The sequence below is a fragment of the Hyla sarda genome, chromosome 4 (genome assembly GCF_029499605.1).
Source record: "Hyla sarda isolate aHylSar1 chromosome 4, aHylSar1.hap1, whole genome shotgun sequence".
NCBI classification, from domain to species: Eukaryota; Metazoa; Chordata; class Amphibia; order Anura; family Hylidae; genus Hyla; species Hyla sarda.
The window spans coordinates 62,141,652-62,164,243 of NC_079192.1; the positions used below are offsets into that span (position 1 = coordinate 62,141,652).

Here is a 22,592-nt window from a genome sequence, read left to right on the forward strand (position 1 = left end):
TGCTCTCTGCTGACACCTCTGTCTGTGTCATGAACTGCTCAGAGTAAGAGCAAATCCCCATAGCAAACCTATCCTGCTCTGGACAGTTCCTGACACGGACAGAGGTGTCAGCAGAGAGCACTGTGGTCAGACAGAAAAGAACTACACAACTTCCTCCGGAGCATACAGAGTATTGGAAGGATTAAGATGTTTAAATAGAAGTCATTTACAAATCTGTATAACTTTCTGGTGTCAGTTTATTTGAAAACCTTTGTTTTCCATCGGAGTACCCCTTTAAGGGGGTAGTGGGCCACCTTATAGTCGGACAGTGTTTGTTGGATGAAAAGAAGCAGTTCTTCTACTGTACATGTTCTCTAACTCTGTTTTCTTGCTTTCTGACTAGGCTCCGCTGGCTACATTGCACTTGGTATCATCATTGTTATTGTGGTTCTCATACTGGGAGTTGTGGCTCTTGTGTTCTATAGGAGGTTCCAGAGGAAGAAGCAAAGGTAGGAGCAGCAGTGGGGGTGATGGTGAACAATGGGAATTGTCCTTCTAAATTAGATATACTACAGACGACTCTAATACAGTGTTCCCCAACCTGTGACCCTCCAGCTGTTGCAAAACTGCAACTTCCATAATGCCCTAACAGTGGAATGCTGCCAACAATTGGAGTTCTATTTTGCAACAGCTGGAGGGCCGTAAACTAGGGAACACCTCCAGTTGGTGCATCCACATGTAGTGTTGTTTGGGATAGTGATAGAGGTGTCTCCTTTATACATAATGGGGGAGATTTATCAAAACCTGTCCAGAGGAAAAGTTGACCAGTTGCCCATAGCAACCAATTTGCTTGCATTTTTGAAAAGGCCTCTGAAAAATGAAAGAAGTGATCTGATTGGTTGCTATGGGCAACTGGGCAACTTTTCCTCTGGATAGGTTTTGATAAAGCTCCTCCAATGTGCTCACCACTTCTAAGGCCATGTTCACACAGAGGAAAATGTGCAGACTGTCCGGCTAGAAAACGTGGGCGGATATTCAGCAGATAGCGGACTCCGGCAGAATATGCTGGTGCTAGGACCACTCTGTTATGACCACTCTCTATAGACATCAATGCATCTCCGAGCGGATTCCGCAGAAAAAAAATTAACTTGCCAATTCTTCCGGCAGAGGCCGGAATCTGGATTTCGGCGGGAACCTGCCAAGGGAACATGACTTAAGGGGGTACTGCAGTGTAAAAAAAAATTATTTTTATTTTTTTCAAATCAACTGGTGCCAGAAAGTGATACAGATTTGTAAAATTACTTCTATTTAAAAAAAAAAAAAAAAAAAAAAAACTTAAGCCTTCAAATACTTATCAGCTGCTGTATGCTCCACAGGAAGTTGTATTTCTTTCTGGAGTTCTTTTCTGTCTGACCACAGTGCTCTCTGCTGACACCTCTGCCCATGTCAGGAACTGTCCAGAGTACTAGCAAATCCCCATAGCAAACCTCTCCTGTGTAACGCTGCTTAGAACCAATCCTCCGGTACGGTCCACGCCAATCCCTCTCTGACATAGAGGATCCACCACCGGTACCGCTTCCCGCTATTAGTCCGGATCCTGACAGTAAGATCCGGCCATGGATCCCGCTGAGGTGCCTTTGCCAAGTGTCGCGGACCTTTCTACGATTGTGGCCCAGCAGTCGCAGCAGATCGCCTAGCAAGGCCAACAGCTGGCACAGTTGACCGCCATGTTGCAGCAACTACTACCTGCGCAGCATCAGCCGCTACCTCCGCCTGCACCAACTTCACCACCGCAGCCTGCGGCCACCTCCTCTTCTAGAGTCCGTTTGTCCATGCCGCCAAAGTACGACTGTGATCCCAAGTTGTGCCACGGATTCCTGTCACAATGCTCTCTCCATCTTGAGATGTTGGCGGACCAGTTCCCTTCTGAACGAGCCAAGGTGGCCTTTGTTGTTAGCCTGCTTTCTGGGAAGACCCTGGCTTGGGCTACACCGCTTTGGGACCGCAACGATCCTGCCACTGCAAGTGTCCAGAGTTTCTTCCAGGAATTCCGGAGTGTCTTTGAGGAGCCAGCCCGGGCTTCCTCTGCTGAGACTGCTTTACTGAACTTGTCCCAGGGGAGCTCATCTGTGGGAGACTACGCTATTCGTTTCCGTACCCTTGCTTCAGAACTCTCCTGGAATAACGAGGCGCTCTGTGCTACTTTCAAGAAAGGCTTGTCCAGCGCCATAAAGGATGTCCTGGCCGCAAGAGATGTGCCTTCCAAACTGAGTGACCTCTTCCACTTGGCCACCAGGATTGACCTGCGTTTTGCTGAGAGACGAGAGGAACTGCTGCAGGAAAAGGGAAGTGCTCGCCCCAGACGTTTTCCTCGTCTGGCTCCTATCTTCCAGCATCCACCTCAACCCTCTACTGGGCCTCCCGCTGAGGAAGCCATGCAGGTGGATCGGTCTCGCCTGACCACGCAAGAAAGGAATCGCCGTAGAGACGAGAATCTCTGTATGTACTGTGCTAGTACTGAGCATTTCCTAAGGGACTGTCCTCTTCGTCCACCACGTCAGGGAAACGCCCGCACCTAGTCAATGTTGGAGAGGCGTTACTAGGTGTAAATATCTCTTCTCCACGCATTATAGTATCCGTGCGGATTTCTGTACCCGCCAAGACATCCTTTGCTGCCACAGCTTTTCTGGATTCCGGTTCTGCCGGTAACTTCATCGACGTCTCGTTGGTAAACAAGTTCAACCTCCCTATGGTTCGCTTGCAAAAGTCCTTCTTCATCTCCACAGTCAACTGAGAGAGACTCGACGGCAAGGTGCAGTTCCGTACGCACCCCCTCCAGATGGACATTGGAGCTCTGCATTCCGAGCATTTTGAGTTTTTTGTGTTACCCCATTGCACCTCTGAACTCCTCTTGGGTCTGCCCTGGCTCCAGCGCAATTTTCCGGATCTGGATTGGACCTCCGGAGAGATCCGAAGCTGGGGCTCGGCTTGTCTTGGCAGATGCCTCAAGCCGGTACAAGTCAAGTCTGCACCAGTCGTTCCTCCTCCTCCTCCCAGTCTGCCTGAACCTTATGTGGATTTTTCAGACGTTTTTTGCAAGAAACAAGCGGAGGTGTTGCCTCCACATAGGCCATATGACTGCCCCATCGACTTGCAACCTGGTTCTTCACCACCTAGAGGAAGAATCTACCCTCTTTCTCCTCCAGAGACTCTTGCCATGTCGGAGTATATCCGGGAGAATCTGCAGACAGGGTTTATCAGGAAATCCTCTTCCCCTGCTGGAGCAGGATTCTTCTTTGTTTCGAAAAAGGACGGCACCCTCAGACCTTGCATTGACTATCAAGGACTTAACAGCATTACTATTAAGAACCGTTACCCTCTTCCCCTGATTGCTGAACTCTTTGACCGCTTACAAGGCACTAAGTATTTTACCAAGTTGGATCTCAGGGGAGTCTATAATCTCATTCGCATCCGAGAAGGGAATGAGTGGAAGACGGCTTTTAATACCCGAGACCGTCATTTTGAGTACTTAGTCATGGACTCTAACGCCCCAGCAGTCTTCCAGGAGTTCGTAAACGACATTTTCAGAGACCTGCTCTATACCTGTGTCGTAGTCTATTTGGATGACATCCTCATCTTCTCTTCTAACTTGGATCAACACCAAACTCGTGTCCGCTTGGTGCTCTCCCGTCTCAGGAAGAACCGCCTCTATGCCAAATTCGACAAGTGCTTATTCGACCGCACCAGTCTTCCCTTCTTGGGCTACATCATCTCCGCCAAGGGGCTTTAAATGGACCCTACCAAACTCTCTGCCGTCCTGGAATGGCCTCGTCCTTCTGGCCTCAAGGCTATTCAGCGATTTCTCGGATTTGCTAATTACTATAGACAGTTTATCCCGCATTATTCCACCCTTGTGGCACCAATTGTGGCCCTAACCAAGAAGGGGGCTAATCCGAAATCCTGGCCTCCTCAGGCAGAGGAGGCCTTCTGCGCTCTCAAGTCAGCTTTTGCCTCGGCTCCAGTTCTGTCCAGGCCGGACCCCACAAAGTCTTTCTACCTGGAGGTAGACGCCTCCTCTGTGGGTGCTGGTGCTCTGCTCATGCAAAGGGCTTCAAAAGGCAAGTCGATTTACTTGTGGGTTTTTCTCCAAAACTTTCTCTCCCGCTGAGAGAAATTATTCCATTGGAGATAGAGAATTACTCGCCATCAAGTTGGCTTTGGAGGAGTGGCGGCATTTACTAGAAGGTTCTGTACATCCCGTGAACATCTACACGGATCATAAAAATCTATCATACCTTCAGTCTGCTCAGAGATTAAACCCCCGCCAAGCTCGCTGGTCTCTAATCCACTTTCGTCCAGCGAGTAAGAACTTCAGGGCTGACGCCCTCTCTCGTTCCTCTGATGTCTCAGGAGATGACGCCAAGCCACAACCCATTGTGCCGCCGGAATGTCTTGTCACCGTAGCGCCTGTAGAATTGCGCAATCTCCCGCCAGGGAAGACCTATGTTTCTCCCCGTCTTCGTCTAAAAATTCTTAAGTGGGGGCATTCTGGCGTCCGAAAAACTGTACAACTTATCTCCAGAAGATATTGGTGGCCATCCTTAGAAAAGGACATCTGAGTTTGTGCAGTCCTGTTCTGTGTGCGCTAGAGACAAGACCCCTCGCCAGAGACCTGCCGGCTTTCTCCAACCACTTCCAGTACCGGAGACCCCTTGGTCCCATATCGCTATGGACTTCGTTACTGATCTACCAACCTCTCACGGGAAAACAGTTATTTGAGTCGTTGTGGACCGCTTCTCTAAGATGGCGCACTTCATCCCATTGCCAGCATTACCATCTGCGCCACAGTTGGCCAAGCATTTCTTGCGACACATCTTCCGGTTACACGGCCTTCCTTCGCATATTGTCTCCGACAGAGGGGCCAAATTTATTTCCAAATTCTGGAGGGCCCTTTGTGGACCTCTTAAAATCAAGCTGGACTTCTCTTCTTCTTACCACCCCCAAACCAACGGTCAAGTGGAGTGGGTAAATCAAATTTTGGGCAACTACCTTCGCCACTTCGACTCCTCCTGCCAAGATGACTGGGTCGACCTCCTCCCATGGGCGGAGTTCTCGTATAAGCACAAGGACTCTTCTGCCACCAACAAGTCTCCCTTCTTCGTGGTTTACGGTCGTCATCCTCTACCTCCTCTGCCTTTATCCTCCTCCTCTGGAGTACCTGCAGTGGACGACCTGGTGCAGGACTTTTCCTCCATCTGGCGCGAAACGCGCCTCTCCCTAATACAGGCCTCATCCCGAATGAAAATCCAAGCGGACAAGAAACGTCGGCCTCCTCCTGTCCTGGTCCCTGGGGACAGAGTTTGGCTCTCCTCCAGGTACATCCGCTTCAAGGTCCCTAGTTACAAGCTTGGTCCTCGCTACTTGGGACCCTACAGAGTCAAGAAAAGGATCAATCCTGTGTGTTATCAGCTTCATCTCCCTTCCTCTCTTAGAATTCCCAACTGTTTTCATGTCTCCCTCCTCAAGCCTGCTGTCTTTAATCACTTTTCCCCCAAGAGTCTTCCTCCCACACCTGTATCCGGTATCTCTGATGTCTTCTCCGTCCGGGAGATATTGGCTTCTAAGTTGGTCAGGGGGAGAAGATTTTTTTCTGGTTGACTGGGAGGGTTGCGGTCCTGAGGAGAGATCATGGGAGCCAGAGGAGAACATCTTGGACCGCAACCTCATCTTCAGGTTCCTGGGTACCAAGAGGAGGGGGGGAGGGTACTGTAACGCTGAGCACTCCGGTCCCTGTTCCTGGACCGGAGCGCTCGCAGCGTCTGTCCCAGCGGGGTGCCCCGGTCGGACTCTGACCGGGGACACTCCGTCTCTGCTCCCGTCGGGGACGCGGTTGGGGACGCGGTCCCGCGCCCCAGCGCCACTTACTCGTGCCCGCTCCTGCCCTCTCCTCTGCTCCCCGCTCACCTGACTCCCGGTGCGCGCGTCCCTGCTCTATAGGGCGCGCGCACGCTGGCAGTTTAAGATTTAAAGGGCCAGTGCACCATTGATTGGTGCCTGACCCAATCCGTTCATTGTCACTCCTATAAAGGTGTCCTGCCCCTTCCTGCCCTTGCTGGATCTTTGTTGCCTCAGTGCCCTAGAGAAAGCGTTTGTGTATATCCTTACCTGTTGCCGATCCTGTAGCTAACGACTACCGCCTGAGAACCCGTGCTGCCTGCCCTGACCTTTGCTACGTCTGACTATGCCTCTGCCTGCCCCTTCTGTACTTCGCCTGTCTCAGCTGCCAGTGAGGTTGAGCCGCTATCGGAGGATACGACCTGGTAGTTACCGCCGCAGCAAGTCCATCCCGCTTTGCGGCGGGCTCTGGTGAAAACCAGTAACTGCTTAGAACCGATCCTCCGGTACGGTCCACGCCAATCCCTCTCTGGCATAGAGGATCCACCATCGGTACCACTTCCCGCTATTAGTCCGGATCCTGACATCCTGCTTTGGACAGTTCCTGATACAAATAGAGGTGTCAGCAAAGAGCACTGTGGTTAGACTGGAAAGAACTCCAGAAAGAAATACAACTTCCTCTGTTGTATACACCAGCTGATAAGTACTGGAGGGGTTAAGATTTTTAAATAGAAGTCATTTACAAATCTGTATCACTTTCTGGCACCAGTTGATTTAAAAAACATTTTTTGCCACCAGAGTACCCCTTTAAGGGTGAAAAAAGTTATCCTGCTGCTGCATGCACCCAAAATGAGGCAGCCAAGTACCACACAATAAAAGTGATTGACTTCTGACGCGTTTCAGCCACATGTGGTGCTGGGCGATTTGTTTTCGTGACTCCGCTTGGCCAATTGACCTAGGGTATAGAATGACCTAATTATGTAGCAGATGTACCTTCTTATAGCCCCGGTGTAAGAGAGTGTTTTTATATGGAAGGACATAAGCTGCATTCTGTATTGAAAATTGGAGAGCGCAACATAAGCTGGGACTTGATCTAGGAAGTAGATCTTTGGAATATGATGTGAATATGACCCTATTCTTCTCTAGTCTCATTAGACCCTCTGGGGCTGGCTCGGGTGTGACTAACCCAACGTTCGGGATCCAAAATCAGTCTCCTCAGCAACCAAACTCCTATCCCTACAATCCACAAGTAAGACGTCATCTGGGTTGTGTTGTCTTGTTGCTAAAAGTGTACACTTGGCTCGTTGTATGTTTTTAGTGTCAGAATAACTGTGCATGTAGTAACATTTGGAAATGTAAGTACAGCGTCTAAAACAGTGGTCTCAAACTGTGGCCCTCCAGATGTTGCAAAACTTCAACGCCCAGCATGCTCGGACAGCCGTAATTTACAAATATGTTTAACTTTCTGCCACCAGTTGATTTAAAAGAAAAAAGGTTTTCACCGGAGTACCCCTTTAAGGGGTTAAGTGACACATATTACAGTACACGGGACTTTTTACAAAAACGTGTTTGGCAGGTGTTATTTTAGTCAATGACACAATTTTGTGGTTGAGAATGAGCACAGTGCAGAGAAGAACAAAACTCAAGGACTTAGCATAATGCAAGGAGAGATAGTGTGAGGTGTAGTAAAGAGATGGATACTGCAGGACATAGAGAGAGACCACAGGGCGAAGTGCAGGTGTCCCGCACCCTATGGGGACACTCTACCATGCTTGGTATCTGGACACATTACTGTACTTCGTATCTAAACACTGAATGACCATTTTCCATCGAATGGACTGATTATCCCATAAAATTTCTAGTACAAGTTCTTATATAATGTATTTCTTATACTTGTAGGACTACTCGGGAAGACCCACGTATCCACCACAGCCACCTGCTCAGACTCAGAAGCCTCAGGTATCATTACTTTCCATACCTAGCATAAGTGATAAAGATTATACATCTATATACATATAGATTTACAAAAAATACATCAAGAATTTAACAAGTAAAAAAGTCCATTGATACAATGAACAAACAATCCAAGTCTGACCAGTCCCCTTGCTTTTATGACTATAAAGTTCGGTGTAATTGTGGCCATTTTGACAACCATAACTGGGGATGAATACAGAGCAGAGAAGGACAGAACTCTGCATAACCCAAGGGAAGACAGTGCAGGGCAAAGGGCATGGAGGGGCAATGCAAAGCAACAGTACATGGATAAACATGCACCTGTACAGTACACACAGTGTCCTAAAAAAGTAACATGGAGCCGCCCTTACCTGGTGTCCAAATGAGCAGCTAACCCTGGTACAGGTAAAGAGTACAGAACATGTAATACCTCCCTGTACTGTAGGGGGCACTACCAGACACCAGTCAGTGCATACACTTCAGTAATACAGGTAAAGAGTACAGAACATGTAATACCTCCCTGTACTGTAGGGGGCACTACCAGACACTAGTCACTGCATGCACTTCAGTAATACAGCGGTTTTACCAGTGAATGCCTATCCTGATTGGTTGGTTCTTCCAGCCATTGACAGGTTATGCAGATCTGGACTGTCTGTAGTATTGTATGTTGAGCCTGGTTTCAACTTACAATGGTCCAGAAAAAACCATTGTATGTTGAAACTATTGTATGTTGAGACCACTGTAAGTTGAGGGATCACTGTATTTGTATTGACCTATTTATTTTGACACATATTTTGTACCTTACTTGGTATATGTTAGTCCTTGGCTAGACCAGTATATGGAGGGTTAAATTGACTATTAACCTATAGATCACTTAAAGTGATCCACTAATACCCTAAATTTACCATACACTAAATTCCTAGTATTCTTTATTGTTTCTACAATTACAAAACTAAAGTTAAAATCCCAGTGTATCTCCCCATTAGTCCCTCCATTAGACCATAGAACAAGTGCACAGGTAGTGCTAGTAGCTACTTAGTATTTGAGGTGTGTCTGATGCGGTGGCTGCAGTCCACTAGCTTCATGGGGATATCACTGTATTAAAACCAACACACGGGACTTTGTCAAGCGGTTCTGGACATAAGGTGACCTTATTCTATGGTCTAACAGTGACTAATGGGGAGATACACTGGGATTTTAACTTTAATTTTATAAGTGTAGAAACAATAAAGAATACTAGGAATTAATGTATGGTAAATTTAGGGCATTAGTGGATCACTTTAAGTATATATTGTACCTGGACCATGTACCTGGTACCTGGACCATGTACCTGGTACCTGGACCCTGTACCTGGTACCTGGACCCTGTACCTGGTACCTGGACCCTGTACCTGGTACCTGGACCCTGTACCTGGTACCTGGACCCTGTACCTGGTACCTGGACCTGGACCCTGTACCTGGAACCTGGACCCTGTACTTGGACCCTGGACCCGGTACCTGGAACCTGGAACCTGATACCTGGAACCTGTACCTGGACCCTGTACCCGGTACCGTACCTGGTATCTGGACCCTGTACCGTACCTGGTATCTGGACACTGCATGACAATTTTCCGTTTAATGGACTGATTCTCCTATCACACTCTTGTGTTTATATCTTATACTTGTAGAACTACTCCGGAAGACCTACGTATCCACCACAACCACCTGCTCAGACTCAGAAGCCTCAGGTATTATTACTTTCCATACCTAGCATCAGTGATGGGTATTTTTGATGAGTCACTTTACAAAAATACATCAAGAACTTAAGTAATAAAAGAGTTCATTGAGAAAATGTACATACAATCCACCTTGCATTTATGACTATAAGGTTCTGTGTAATTGTGGCAATTTTCACACTCCTATAACTGGGGAAAAATTCAGAGCAGAGAAGGAGAGAACTCAGCATAACCCAAGGAAAGACACTGCAGGGTATAGTGTATGGAGGGACAGTGCAGGACATAGTATATGGAGGGACAGTGCAGGACATAGTATATGGAGGGACAGTGCAGGACATAGTATATGGAGGGACAGTGCAGGACATAGTATATGGAGGGGCAGTGCAGGACATAGTGTATGGAGGGACAGTGCAGGACATAGTGTATGGAGGGACAGGGCAGGACATAGTGTATGGAGGGACAGGGCAGGGCATAGTGTATGGAGGGAAACTGCATTGCATAGTATATGGAGGGACAGTGCAGGACATAGCGTATGGAGGGGACAGCGCAGGACATAGCGTATGGAGGGGCAGCGCAGGACGCAGCGTATGGAGGGGCAGCGCAGGACGCAGCGTATGGAGGGGCAGCGCAGGACGCAGCGTATGGAGGGGCAGCGCAGGACGCAGCGTATGGAGGGGCAGCGCAGGACGCAGCGTATGGAGGGGCAGCGCAGGACGCAGCGTATGGAGGGGCAGCGCAGGACACAGCGTATGGAGGGGCAGGGCAGGACACAGCGTATGGAGGGGCAGGGCAGGACACAGCGTATGGAGGGGCAGCGCAGGACACAGCGTATGGAGGGGCAGCGCAGGACACAGCGTATGGAGGGGCAGCGCAGGACACAGCGTATGGAGGGGCAGCGCAGGACACAGCGTATGGAGGGACAGCGCAGGACACAGCGTATGGAGGGACAGCGCAGGACACAGCGTATGGAGGGACAGCGCAGGACACAGCGTATGGAGGGACAGCGCAGGACACAGCGTATGGAGGGACAGCGCAGGACACAGCGTATGGAGGGACAGAGCAGGACACAGCGTATGGAGGGACAGCGCAGGACACAGCGTATGGAGGGACAGCGCAGGACACAGCGTATGGAGGGACAGCGCAGGACACAGCGTATGGAGGGACAGCGCAGGACACAGCGTATGGAGGGACAGCGCAGGACACAGCGTATGGAGGGACAGCGCAGGACACAGCGTATGGAGGGACAGCGCAGGACACAGCGTATGGAGGGACAGCGCAGGACACAGCGTATGGAGGGACAGCGCAGGACACAGCGTATGGAGGGACAGCGCAGGACACAGCGTATGGAGGGACAGCGCAGGACATAGCGTATGGAGGGACAGCGCAGGACATAGCGTATGGAGGGACAGCGCAGGACATAGTGTATGGAGGGACAGTGCAGGAGTTGTACCGTACTTAGTACCTGGACACTGTGCCGTACTTGGTACCTGGACACTGTGCCGTACTTGGTACCTGGACACTGTGCCGTACTTGGTACCTGGACACTGTGCCGTACTTGGTACCTGGACACTGTGCCGTACTTGGTACCTGGACACTGTGCCGTACTTGGTACCTGGACACTGTGCCGTACTTGGTACCTGGACACTGTGCCGTACCTGGACACTGTGCCGTACCTGGACACTGTGCCGTACCTGGACACTGTGCCGTACCTGGACACTGTGCCGTACCTGGACACTGTGCCGTACCTGGACACTGTGCCGTACCTGGACACTGTGCCGTACCTGGACACTGTGCCGTACCTGGACACTGTGCCGTACCTGGACACTGTGCCGTACCTGGACACTGTGCCGTACCTGGACACTGTGCCGTACCTGGACACTGTGCCGTACTTGGTACCTGGACACTGTGCCGTACTTGGTACCTGGACACTGTGCCGTACTTGGTACCTGGACACTGTGCCGTACTTGGTACCTGGACACTGTGCCGTACTTGGTACCTGGACACTGTGCCGTACTTGGTACCTGGACACTGTGCCGTACTTGGTACCTGGACACTGTGCCGTACTTGGTACCTGGACACTGTGCCGTACTTGGTACTGATTCTCCTATCACACTCTTGTGTTTATATCTTATATCTTATACTTGTAGAACTACTCGGGAAGACCCACGTATCCACCACAACCACCTGCTCAGACTCAGAAGCCTCAGGTATTATTACTTTCCATACCTAGCATCAATGATGGGTATTTTTGATGAGTCACTTTACAAAAATACATCAAGAACTTAAGTAATAAGAGTTCATTGAGAAAATGTACATACAATCCACCTTGCATTTATGACTATAAGGTTCTGTGTAATTGTGGCAATTTTCACACTCCTATAACTGGGGAAAAATTCAGAGCAGAGAAGGACAGAACCCAAGGAAAGACACTGCAGGGTATAGTGTATGGAGGGACAGTGCAGGACATAGTATATGGAGGGACAGTGCAGGGCATAGTATATGGAGAGACAGTGCAGGACATAGTGTATGGAGGGGCAGTGCAGGACATAGTGTATGGAGGGACACTGCAGGGTATAGTGTATGGAGGGACACTGCAGGGTATAGTATATGGAGGGACAGGGCAGGACATAGTGTATGGAGGGACACTGCAGGGTATAGTATATGGAGGGACAGTACAGGACATAGTGTATGGAGGGAAACTGCATTGCATAGTATATGGAGGGGCAGTGCAGGACATAGTGTATGGAGGGGCAGTGCAGGACATAGTGTATAGTGCATAGATATACTGCATGTTATTCTGGGAGTTGTAGTTTTGCTAGAGGCCCCCTGGTTGCGAAACACTTGTGGGGAGATGTATAAGCTCTAGGTGTCTAGAAGTGTACACTCAGCAGTTGTGATATCAGGGCTTTGCTAGCATGTAGTGAAAGTCCTTTACCAAATGTAAGGGTGGACATATCTGGGCTTTTCAAATGGGACATTTTTTAAGTCAGTCATAAGCTACAAAGGATTCTAGAGGGCATTGGGGAGCACCAATTATAACATTGGTCTATATGTTGTACCTAGCATAATCTGCTTTTCTACCTTTTCACACAGATGTATATTAATACCGTGCCGCACCCTCCCTACCCCTCAGCCCAGGCTCAGATACCACAGTTCCAAGTAAGTATGGGGCAGGAAGCAGCTCGGGAGCTCACACTACTTTGGAGACTGTCGATGAAAAACAGGAACTATAGTTCTTCCGTATTTCCCGCTGATAGAGACTGATAATAGTATTTGTGTTCGGGGCTCCATACATGTACTAGTGACAGGAAAGATTGCCTACATACCTATACAAGATCTTACCCTAGCATAGCGGTCTGAGTTGTGCCATAACCGCGCAATGAGGGCACGCCTATAGAGGGCAAAAAGCAACCATGCTAGGATGAATACAATTCCTGAAATAACACATCCTACACCCAGCATCAATCTTCACATACCCGAAGTAGACTATACCTAGTGTGCTGAAAGAGTAGCCCTGACCAACTAGTGACTACTAGAGGTGGTAACTATACCTTGGAAACTGTGGTAGTAACGTCCATCTGTAAAGAAACAACCTGAGAATGATAACATTCCCTGCCAAATATACTAACTGAACTATACCTATTACCATCACAACTTGTGACATTACTTCAAATGGACACGGAAAGGCTAACTTCATGGCCGGTCTGACAAGCACCAATCCCCTGCTATTTAAGAAGCAAAAACTAAACTGACAGGTAAATGACAAGAAATACCTATCTACCTGATAGACAGTGTGGGTCATGTCGCCTGACAAGGTTCACGAAGGCACCTTACCTGATTGAGACTGTAACAACAGACATACCTAACAAGCCACTGTACTGACCCAACTGGACTTGGAACTGATGACCCGTTGCAGATGACAGCTCCCTGCGTGAGCAACCAGGGACGTGACTAGTGTGACTAGTGTTTAGGTGAACCATCATGCCTGTAGACCTGACAGGTCTTTGTGACACCGTCGTGCCTGAACCCGTCACAGGTCCCCGCGGAACCATCGAGCCTGTAGACATGACAGGTCTTTGTGAAATCATCGTGCCTGTAAACGTCACAGGTCTTTGTAAACCACTTTTTTTTTTCCAAATACGTAAGTGTGAAATGCCATATTGAGATTGTATGCTATCTGAAATGTGTCAGATTACCTACACAACCATGTCAAATCAATTGCTCTGAAATGAGACAGCAGCAACCACAATTCAATCCCCAATCCTAAAGAAATGAGTCACGTAACTGTGTATTAAATGCACAATATATCTGCAACTAAATGCCGGCCCTTCTTAAAAGAGAACGTGCAACTATGCCGGATAGTTGTATCTGTGTACTATAACGAAATGATAACGACATCGAGAAATACAACAGACGAGGTTGTATCTGACCTGAAAACGTGTCAGGTCATAACAAATATAACACACACGACAAAATTGCTCTGAAAACGAGTCAGTAGCAACTGGCATTACCCCTTTTAACCTGAAGAGGAGTCAGGCAACAGGGTAACATCATGAGTATTCATGACAAGATACCTGTATGAAGCTGGCGTGTTGTTCTGAAGGCGTGTCAGTAACAAAAATGACCAATTGTGTCCAATACCCTAACCAAATGATCTCTATCCACTGTGTGCACCGCATGAAACATGTTAACCGTATGTACGGCATAACCTGCTAACAGTATACCCAACTACAAGTCGCTGCTCAATATGTTATTGCTCTGAGACATGTCTGTAACAATAACCTATGTGGTGCATCCCCCCCTGCAGACGTAGGAGGTTTAAGAATATGTGCTCGATATATCTGCAATGAATGTAAGCACAATATGAATACTGTAATAGTGTATTGTAAATATATGTACAGCCAGAGGTACAACTGCTATTCAACACTAGGAACGAATGCACATAATAACCTACCCGCATACAACAAATGCTGTGTACTGGTGCATGTATCATACACAAGCTGGGAGCGCAAGTACCCTGAAAACGTAAGGAACGTTATGAATTTATGCTCTAACACCATTATGAGTACAGCATACATGCCTAGAAAATAAAGTGTAAACAATATATATCTAAAAAGATAAAAGACAACGTGCAACTCTGCCGGATAGTTGAATATGTCTACTATAAGTAACTGATAACGTGGTCATGAAATACCACGGAGGAGGCTGTATCTGTCCTGAGAACGTCTCAGGTCATGACAATAAACCACAAAGTAATTGCTCTGAAAATTCGTCGGTAGCAACCGACATTAACCCCTTAAGCTGAAGGAGTCAGGCAAATAGGGCAACGTCTAACAAAGCTGTATAAGCTTTCCGTATAAACACTATGCACGAATATGCAGTATGAAAGCTACGAGCATGAGTACAGTAAAGCTACGGGAGCATATGTGTACTGTAGACTCTAAGGATGGAAATGCAGAAAAACTATTACCCATGTGCAGTACAACAAAATAAAGCTATGAACGTAACCAGACTATGAGCGTAACGTGCAACTATGCCGGATAGTTGAATCTGTATACTATAACTAAATTATAATGTAATCGAGAAATACAACAGACGAGGTTGTATCTGACCTGAAAACGTGTCCGGTCATAAATACACAAACGACAAAATTGGTCTGAATACGAGACAGTAGCAACAGACATTACCCCTTAACCTGAAGAGGAGTCAGGCAACAGGTTAACATTGTGAGTATTTCTGAAATTGGTTGCTCTGAATGTGAGTCAGTAACAACCGCGATTCAACGAGTCAGGTGACCGGGTATTGAACAGCCGATTAGTGCCACTAAAATGATGACCACCCTTTGAACGAGTACCTGTGCCGGATAGTTGAATATGTGTACTATAACTGATAACGTAGTCGTGAAATACAACAGAGGAGGTTGTATCTGACCTGAGAACGTGTCAGGTCATGACAATAAACAGCAATGCGATTGCTCTGAACGAGTCAGTAGCAACCGACATTGACCCCTTAACCTGAAGAGGAGTCAGGCAATAGGGCAGCATCCTGACAAACCTGAGTGAACTTTCCGTATAAAAGACTATGCACGAATACACAGAATGAATGCTATGAACATACATACAGTAAAAGCTACGGGAGCATGTGTGTAGTGTAGACGCTATGGAGGAACATGCAGAATAAATACCATTACCCATGTACAGTAACCGCTATGGATGTTAGTGCAGAGAACATAACAGAATGAATGCTACATGTACGCAGAATAAGTACTACAGCGTGTCAGCATAATAATTACTACCATCGTATGTACAGAATGAATGTCCATGTAGTGTATTGCTACAAGCCTATGTGCAATATACATGACGTGAACATGTCTGTGGTATGAATACAACGAGCGTATATGTGGTATAAATGCTATGAGCGTATAGTGGTATGATACTATGAGCAGTATAATGCTATGAGTATACTTGCGGTATCAATGCTAAGAGCGTATGTGCCTGATGTAGGCCATGTGTATGTGCAGTATAAATGCTACAAGTACATGTGCAGTATAAGAGTCTAGCATATGTGCTACGAATTAATATGTGGTATGATGCTATGAGGTATGAGTACTATGAGCAGTATAATGCTGTGAACATGCTATGAGCGCGTGACCACAACTGCACGAAACAGCATGACACTATGTGTGAGAACCGTATGAAACCTGCGTGTATGAATGCGGTGAACAACAAAACCATGACTGTGTGACCAATATAACTGCCAAGAGCGTATGAACCCTGCGTGTATGAATGCGATGAACATGTGAACAACAAAACCATAACGGTGTGACCAATATAACTGCCATGAGCGTATGAAACCTGCCTGTATGAATGCAGTGAACATGTGAACTTAAGAACCGTGAGCGTGTGACCACTATAACTGCCATGAGTGTATGAACCGTATAATTGCCATAGGCAGTATACTGCCGTAACCAGTGTCAAATACCATTAACATATGAACCGAATTATACTTTGAGCGTATGAACCAGTGATAATTACGAGGTGTTTGTTTGCCATGAACGTAACATGGTAGAAAGAATGTAAGACCGTGAACATGCCAAGAATATGTGAACAGCATAAATGCCAAGTTTGTGGACCGTGTAAAACACCAGCGAGTGAGAGAATAACCATGAGGTGAACAGCATAAACGAGTTTGCACAGTATAAATGCTGTGAATGTATCGTCAGTGAGTATATGTACCGTATATAATGATATTAGCACATGAAACTGTATACACACTATGCGTGTACGAGCAGTGTGCCATAAGTATGAATTAACTATGAGAGTAAGGACAATAAGAAACTCATGGAGTTATCAAACCGTGAAGATATTCTACTTGTGTGCACCTTGTACCAGTAATGCGTGTATGCCCATAATAAACCAAGCGTATGAACCGTATGGATACCATGATCATGCAAATAACGAGTATTACACTGTGTATACTATGATTTAATTAGATGTAGCCTATGTTATATCTCTACAGAGCATTGCACCCTACTGTATACTATATTGAAACAAGACAGTCTGCAGAGCACTGCATCACCACACACAGCATATGCTACCCTGCAACGTCATCCTCTGCAGAGTATTGCACCACACCAAACAGTAAATGCCACCCTGTGTTGCAATGAGACCCTTCGCAGAGCATTGCACCACACTGCACATGCTACCTGTAACGACCTTCTGCAGAGCATTGCACTATGCCCTATATAATATGTTATATTGAAACCATCCCATCTGCAGAGCATTGCACTAACTGTATAAAGTTTGTTTAGAATGAGACATCTGCAGAGTATAGCACTATACTGTATATAGTATATATTATATTGTAACAAGACCATCTGCAGAGCATAGCACCATAGCTGTATATCATGTATACTATATTGTAATGAGACCATCTGCAGAGCATTGCACCTTAACTATATATCATGTATACTATATTGTAACAAGACCATCTGCAGAGCATATCACCATAGCTGTATATCATGTATACTATATTGTAACGAGACCATCTGCAGAGCACTGCACTATACCGTTATACAGTACATGTTATATTGTAACAAAACCCTTTGCAGAGCATTACACTGTACCGTATACTGCAAGGGCACCGTATACCCCGCAGCACACAACAAAAGTTATATTGAAACGACTCTTTGCAGAGCATTGCACCACACTGTATACAGCAAGCGTTATATTGAAACAACCCTCCGCAGAGCATTACACTATACTTTAGATTAACGATGGCAGACAAGCTGACAGGGCCGCCTAAAGAGGACTGGGCAGCTGCCGCAACCTGTCCCAAGGGCATAGACCATTGTAGCTGTGCGGGTGGCGGGCGGTCCACATGCCGCCATGAGGCAGCTAGCAGGCTGCGCGAAATGCTGAGGCCTCACCACCCCCAGCAGCGATTTAACTCACCTGCTTGCCGTTCCTCGCCCCACTACTGCTGCGGGCAGAGCCAGCCAGAACCATACCTGCCCTATATTACCTTACAATCAGAGTGAGACACAGCATCCCCAGATAAGACAGCCAGCAGAGCTGCCAGGGATGCCGCGCCTGCACCCCCCCAGACTCATGATCAGCGAGGCCTCCGCACCGTGAGCAGCAGCTCTGAAGATTTTTGTGGGAGATTCAGACACAGGAAGCAGAGATTCCACAAACGACACGTGCTCTGCCCCTGTAGTTATATACACACGCCCCCACCTGTTCCCAATACGCCCCACCTGGAAGTGCAGGGATCGATAATTACTTCTGCCCCTCGCACAAATACAGCCCATCAGGATTTATACTTATAGAAGGTGTTAGCACCTGGTGACTGACTGACTGACTGACTGACTGACTGACTGACTGACTGACAGACACACCAGCTTTCACATCAGATGTGCCGTCTATCTCATTGTATGCTACCAACAGAACAGGAAGGTTTGTAAGTTACACATCCCATAAAGGGCCAATAGAGGAAAACATAAAACATTTCAGGTCATCATCTGTACAACCAATGTCCTCTAATGGGCAAGATGGGGACTGGTGACCCACAGGCATTATGGCCCAGGTGCCACCACAACCTCTGTATTCCCGAAAACTTACATTATATATAGTAGCAAATTTGAGGTAAATGTTCTGATACTGATACTTGCCCTTTAGTTCAACCTCTAGTTCCAGAAGGTGTCTCAGACACCTCGATCTTTATACACGACTAGCCTGTGTCAATCTAGGGGATTTATCAAGTGTTCTTTACAGTGCATGATTTGGGGGGGAAATGTTGCTAAATTTACCAAAAATGGTGCATGTGGCATGATGATTAAAGAGCGGTTTGTGACATGTTAGACATCTCATCAGTATGCCATGTCATGGCTGGAGTATACAGTATATACATCAATAATAAAGACATGACAGGGCAAACAATCTTACCTCATTGTCATCAAGCTGTGCTTTTATTTCATTTTAGGCATTTCAGCCACCAGCTACAGCCCCTCCTCAGCGACCAATGTATCCCCCAATCCCACCACAGGTACAGTATATAATTACACAATGACATTAATTACTACACTGAAAGCTGAATATATTATATATACGATTACCATCATTACTGGTACATATACTGTTAGCTATTATTAATGAAAGATAAATAGGAAGGTAGATAGATATGAGATAGATAGATATGAGATAGATAGATATGAGAGATAGATAGATAGATATGAAATAGATAGATATGAGAGAGATATGAGATAGATAGATATGAGAGATAGATAGATAGATATGAAATAGATAGATATGAGATAGATAATAGGCAGCACACCAAAATTAGTGCAAAAGAAAGTGTTCTTTATTCCATATACGAGACAATGTTTCAGCGATCTCTCATCGCCATTTTCAAGTGTAGATAGATAGATATATAGATAGATACATAGATAGATATGAGATAGATATGAGATAGATAGATATGAGATAAATAGATATGAGATAGATAGATAGATAGATAGATATGAGATAGATATTAGATAGATATGAGATAGATAGATAGATAGAGATGAGATAGATATATAGATAGAGATGAGATAGATAGATATTAGATAGATATGAGATAGATAGATAGATATGAGATAGATAGATAGATATGAGATAGATAGATAGATATGAGATAGATAGATATGAGCGATAGATATGAGATGGATAGAAAGATGAGATAGATATGAGAGATAGATAGATAGATAGATAGATATGAGATAGATAGATATGAGATTAATAGGTATGAGATAGACAGATATGAGATAGATAGATAGATATGAGAGACAGATATGAGATAGACAGATATGAGATAGATATGAGAGATATATAGATATGAGATAGATCTGAGATAGATAGATATGAGATAGACATGAGATAGACAGATATGAGAGATAGATAGATATGAGATAGATAGATATGAGATAGATAGATATAACATAGATAGATATGAAATAGATAGATAGATAGATTTGAGATAGATAGATATGAGATAGATAGATATGAGATAGATAGATAGATATGAGATAGATAGACATGAGATAGATATGATATACATAGATATGAGATAGATAGATATGAGATACATAGATATGAGATAGATAGATATGAGATAAATAGATATAAGATAGATAGATAGATATTAGATAGATAGATATGAGATAGATAGATAGATAGATATGAGATACATAGATATGAGATAGATAGATAGAGATAAATAGAAAGATATAGATATCAGAGAGATAGATGTGTTATTACTTTTAAGCCCTTGTAGCACCCTGAATGTTACACATATATTTTGTGGTTATTGTCGGTGCCCACCTATATGTAATTATTGTAATACTTTATTGATTCTATTTCAGGCAATGAAACCTAACTACAGAAGATAAGGAGGATTCTTGGCAGACGACCTTGAAGACAATCATTTCTTATACTGTATTGCACATTACAGTGGAAAGCAGTGATAATAATGTATCGCTGCACTTGTATTGTATTCGGAGTTCTCACTATTATTTATAGTTATGTATTCTGGGATTATATTAATATTTTCAGCATTTAGTATATGTAAAGCCTTCTAACTTCCCGTGTGGTTGGCGTAGACCTGCGGGTGATAAGAGAAATGTCACCCGGGGGATTGTCGTCTGAGTTATATACATCCTGCACACCGTTAATGGAGACGATAAGGCCGGAGTTCTCATTCTAGTGACTGTTTAACCCCCTTCTTCCTGGTTTGATTGGGATGGATGTAACAATGATACATCAATACATGAGGTGCTAAGGCAGTATTTTCCAAACAGAGTGTCTCCAGCTGTTGCAAAACTACAACTCCCAGCATGACCGGACAGCCTTCGGCTGTCCGGGCATGCTGGGAGTTATAGTTTTGCAACAGCTGGAGACACACTGTTTGGTAAATGATGTTCTAACAACATGATATATCCATAGTCCCTAAGGTCATTCATAGACTGAACTTTAACACTGTATGGACTTGGAATTTGGAAATGATGCGATTTAGTTGAACATAACCAAGAACTGAAATATTTGATTGATCTAAAGATAATTTTTTCTATAAAAATAAGTAAAAATAAAAACACAATATTTAACATTATTTATTGTATTCTCTAATAGTGTTGAGCACGAATATTCATAATGCACATTTTTATCGTGAATATCGGCACTTCCCTATTTCGCGACTATTTATAATATAGTGCTACATATTTGTGATGACGAATATTTGTGTTTTTTCTGTGTTTTTTTTTTTTTCACACCCAAATTTTTATGAACATTTTTATGAACATTTTCCCATGGGAAAAAAAAGTGAACAAACATGCGAATAGAGATGAGCGAACTTACAGTAAATTCGATTCGTCACGAACTTCTCAGCTCGGCGGTTGCTGACTTTTCCTGCATAAATTAGTTCAGCTTTCCGGTGCTCCGGTGGGCTGGAAAAGGTGGGTACAGTCCTAGGAAAGAGTCTCCTAGGACTGTATCCACCTTTTCCAGCCCACGGGAGCACCTGAAAGCTCAACTAATTTATGCAGGAAAAGTCAGCAACCGCCGAGCCGAGAAGTTCGTGACGAATCGAATTTACTGTAAGTTCGCTCATCTGTAATCGCGAACATAGGACGAATAATCGTCAATATATTTGTGAAATATCGCGAATTCGGCCCCTGCCGCTCATCACATTGTACCAAATGGCATAGGAACTAACGGCTGTGAGCGAAGAAGTGTTCTGGATTGGTGTCCCATGTGTTGGCATAAAAGCCACAACTTTTTTGATGTCCAGAGGCACACTTAGGCTTCATTGTATAAAAGTTTTTCATTTAAATATTATGATATAAATTAACGGAATAAAAATTTAATTTTAAGTTCCAAATTGCACCAGATGACAGAATAATATGCACGTTAGGGTCTTATATACAGACTGTTTCTGGAGCAACCTTTATTTTATTTATTTTTATGCAAATCTATTTCCCAGGCCAAAAAGAGGGAATTGAGTCAAAAGTAAGGGCTGTCCCACCAAAAGAGGGACACTCGGGGGTATACCAAAAACACTATATTTAACGTCATTTATTTTCATCATCTAAACCACTGTTTTCCAAAGAGTGTCTCTCCAGCTGTTGCAAAACTACAAGCGCAAGTATGCCTGGACAGCCTTTTGTAGTTTTGCAACAGCTGGAGACACACTCTTTGGAAAACACTAATCTAAACTTTTTTACATCTCTGAATAGAAAGTTTTTTTTTTTTATTTTTTTCTTGGTTTCCATCTATGTAAGAAATTAAATTGTGGCATGTTCTATTATATACATTTTTATGTTGATATTTCTCCTTTAGGGAACCTGGCAACCCGTTATATAGGGTAATATAAGGTTTCTTACCATATCCTGATGTCTTCCTGCCTATACAGGGCCGGCTCAGCCTATAGGCAAAATAGGCAGCCGCCTAGAGCGCCCTCTTTATGGGGGCACCGCTCTGCCTCCTGCAAGAAAGTTAGCCAGCATCCAAAGCACCTG

At 45.2% G+C, this 22,592-nt stretch overlaps 2 protein-coding genes across 9 annotated transcripts in view; one reads left to right on the top strand and one right to left on the bottom strand.

Moving 5' to 3' along the window:
• LOC130368010 (zinc metalloproteinase-disintegrin-like crotastatin) overlaps positions 1–20,868 on the top strand; it is an 83,759-nt gene extending 62,891 nt beyond the window's left edge. For 3 of the 8 annotated variants that reach the window (XM_056571168.1, XM_056571161.1, XM_056571162.1), the window contains exons 19-26: positions 383–488; positions 7,021–7,123; positions 7,774–7,833; positions 9,494–9,553; positions 11,689–11,748; positions 12,635–12,700; positions 19,025–19,087; positions 20,445–20,868. In XM_056571168.1, the coding sequence (XP_056427143.1) occupies positions 383–488; positions 7,021–7,123; positions 7,774–7,833; positions 9,494–9,553; positions 11,689–11,748; positions 12,635–12,700; positions 19,025–19,087; positions 20,445–20,471 (545 nt within the window). In that variant the 3' untranslated portion in view covers positions 20,472–20,868. The remainder of the gene's footprint in view (positions 1–382; positions 489–7,020; positions 7,124–7,773; positions 7,834–9,493; positions 9,554–11,688; positions 11,749–12,634; positions 12,701–19,024; positions 19,088–20,444) is intronic. The other 5 variants (XM_056571165.1, XM_056571164.1, XM_056571163.1 and 2 more) reach the window with 5 other exon arrangements.
• Positions 1–22,592, bottom strand: part of LOC130368012 (zinc metalloproteinase-disintegrin-like crotastatin) — a 76,495-nt gene that overhangs the window by 9,223 nt on the left and 44,680 nt on the right. The window lies entirely within an intron of this gene.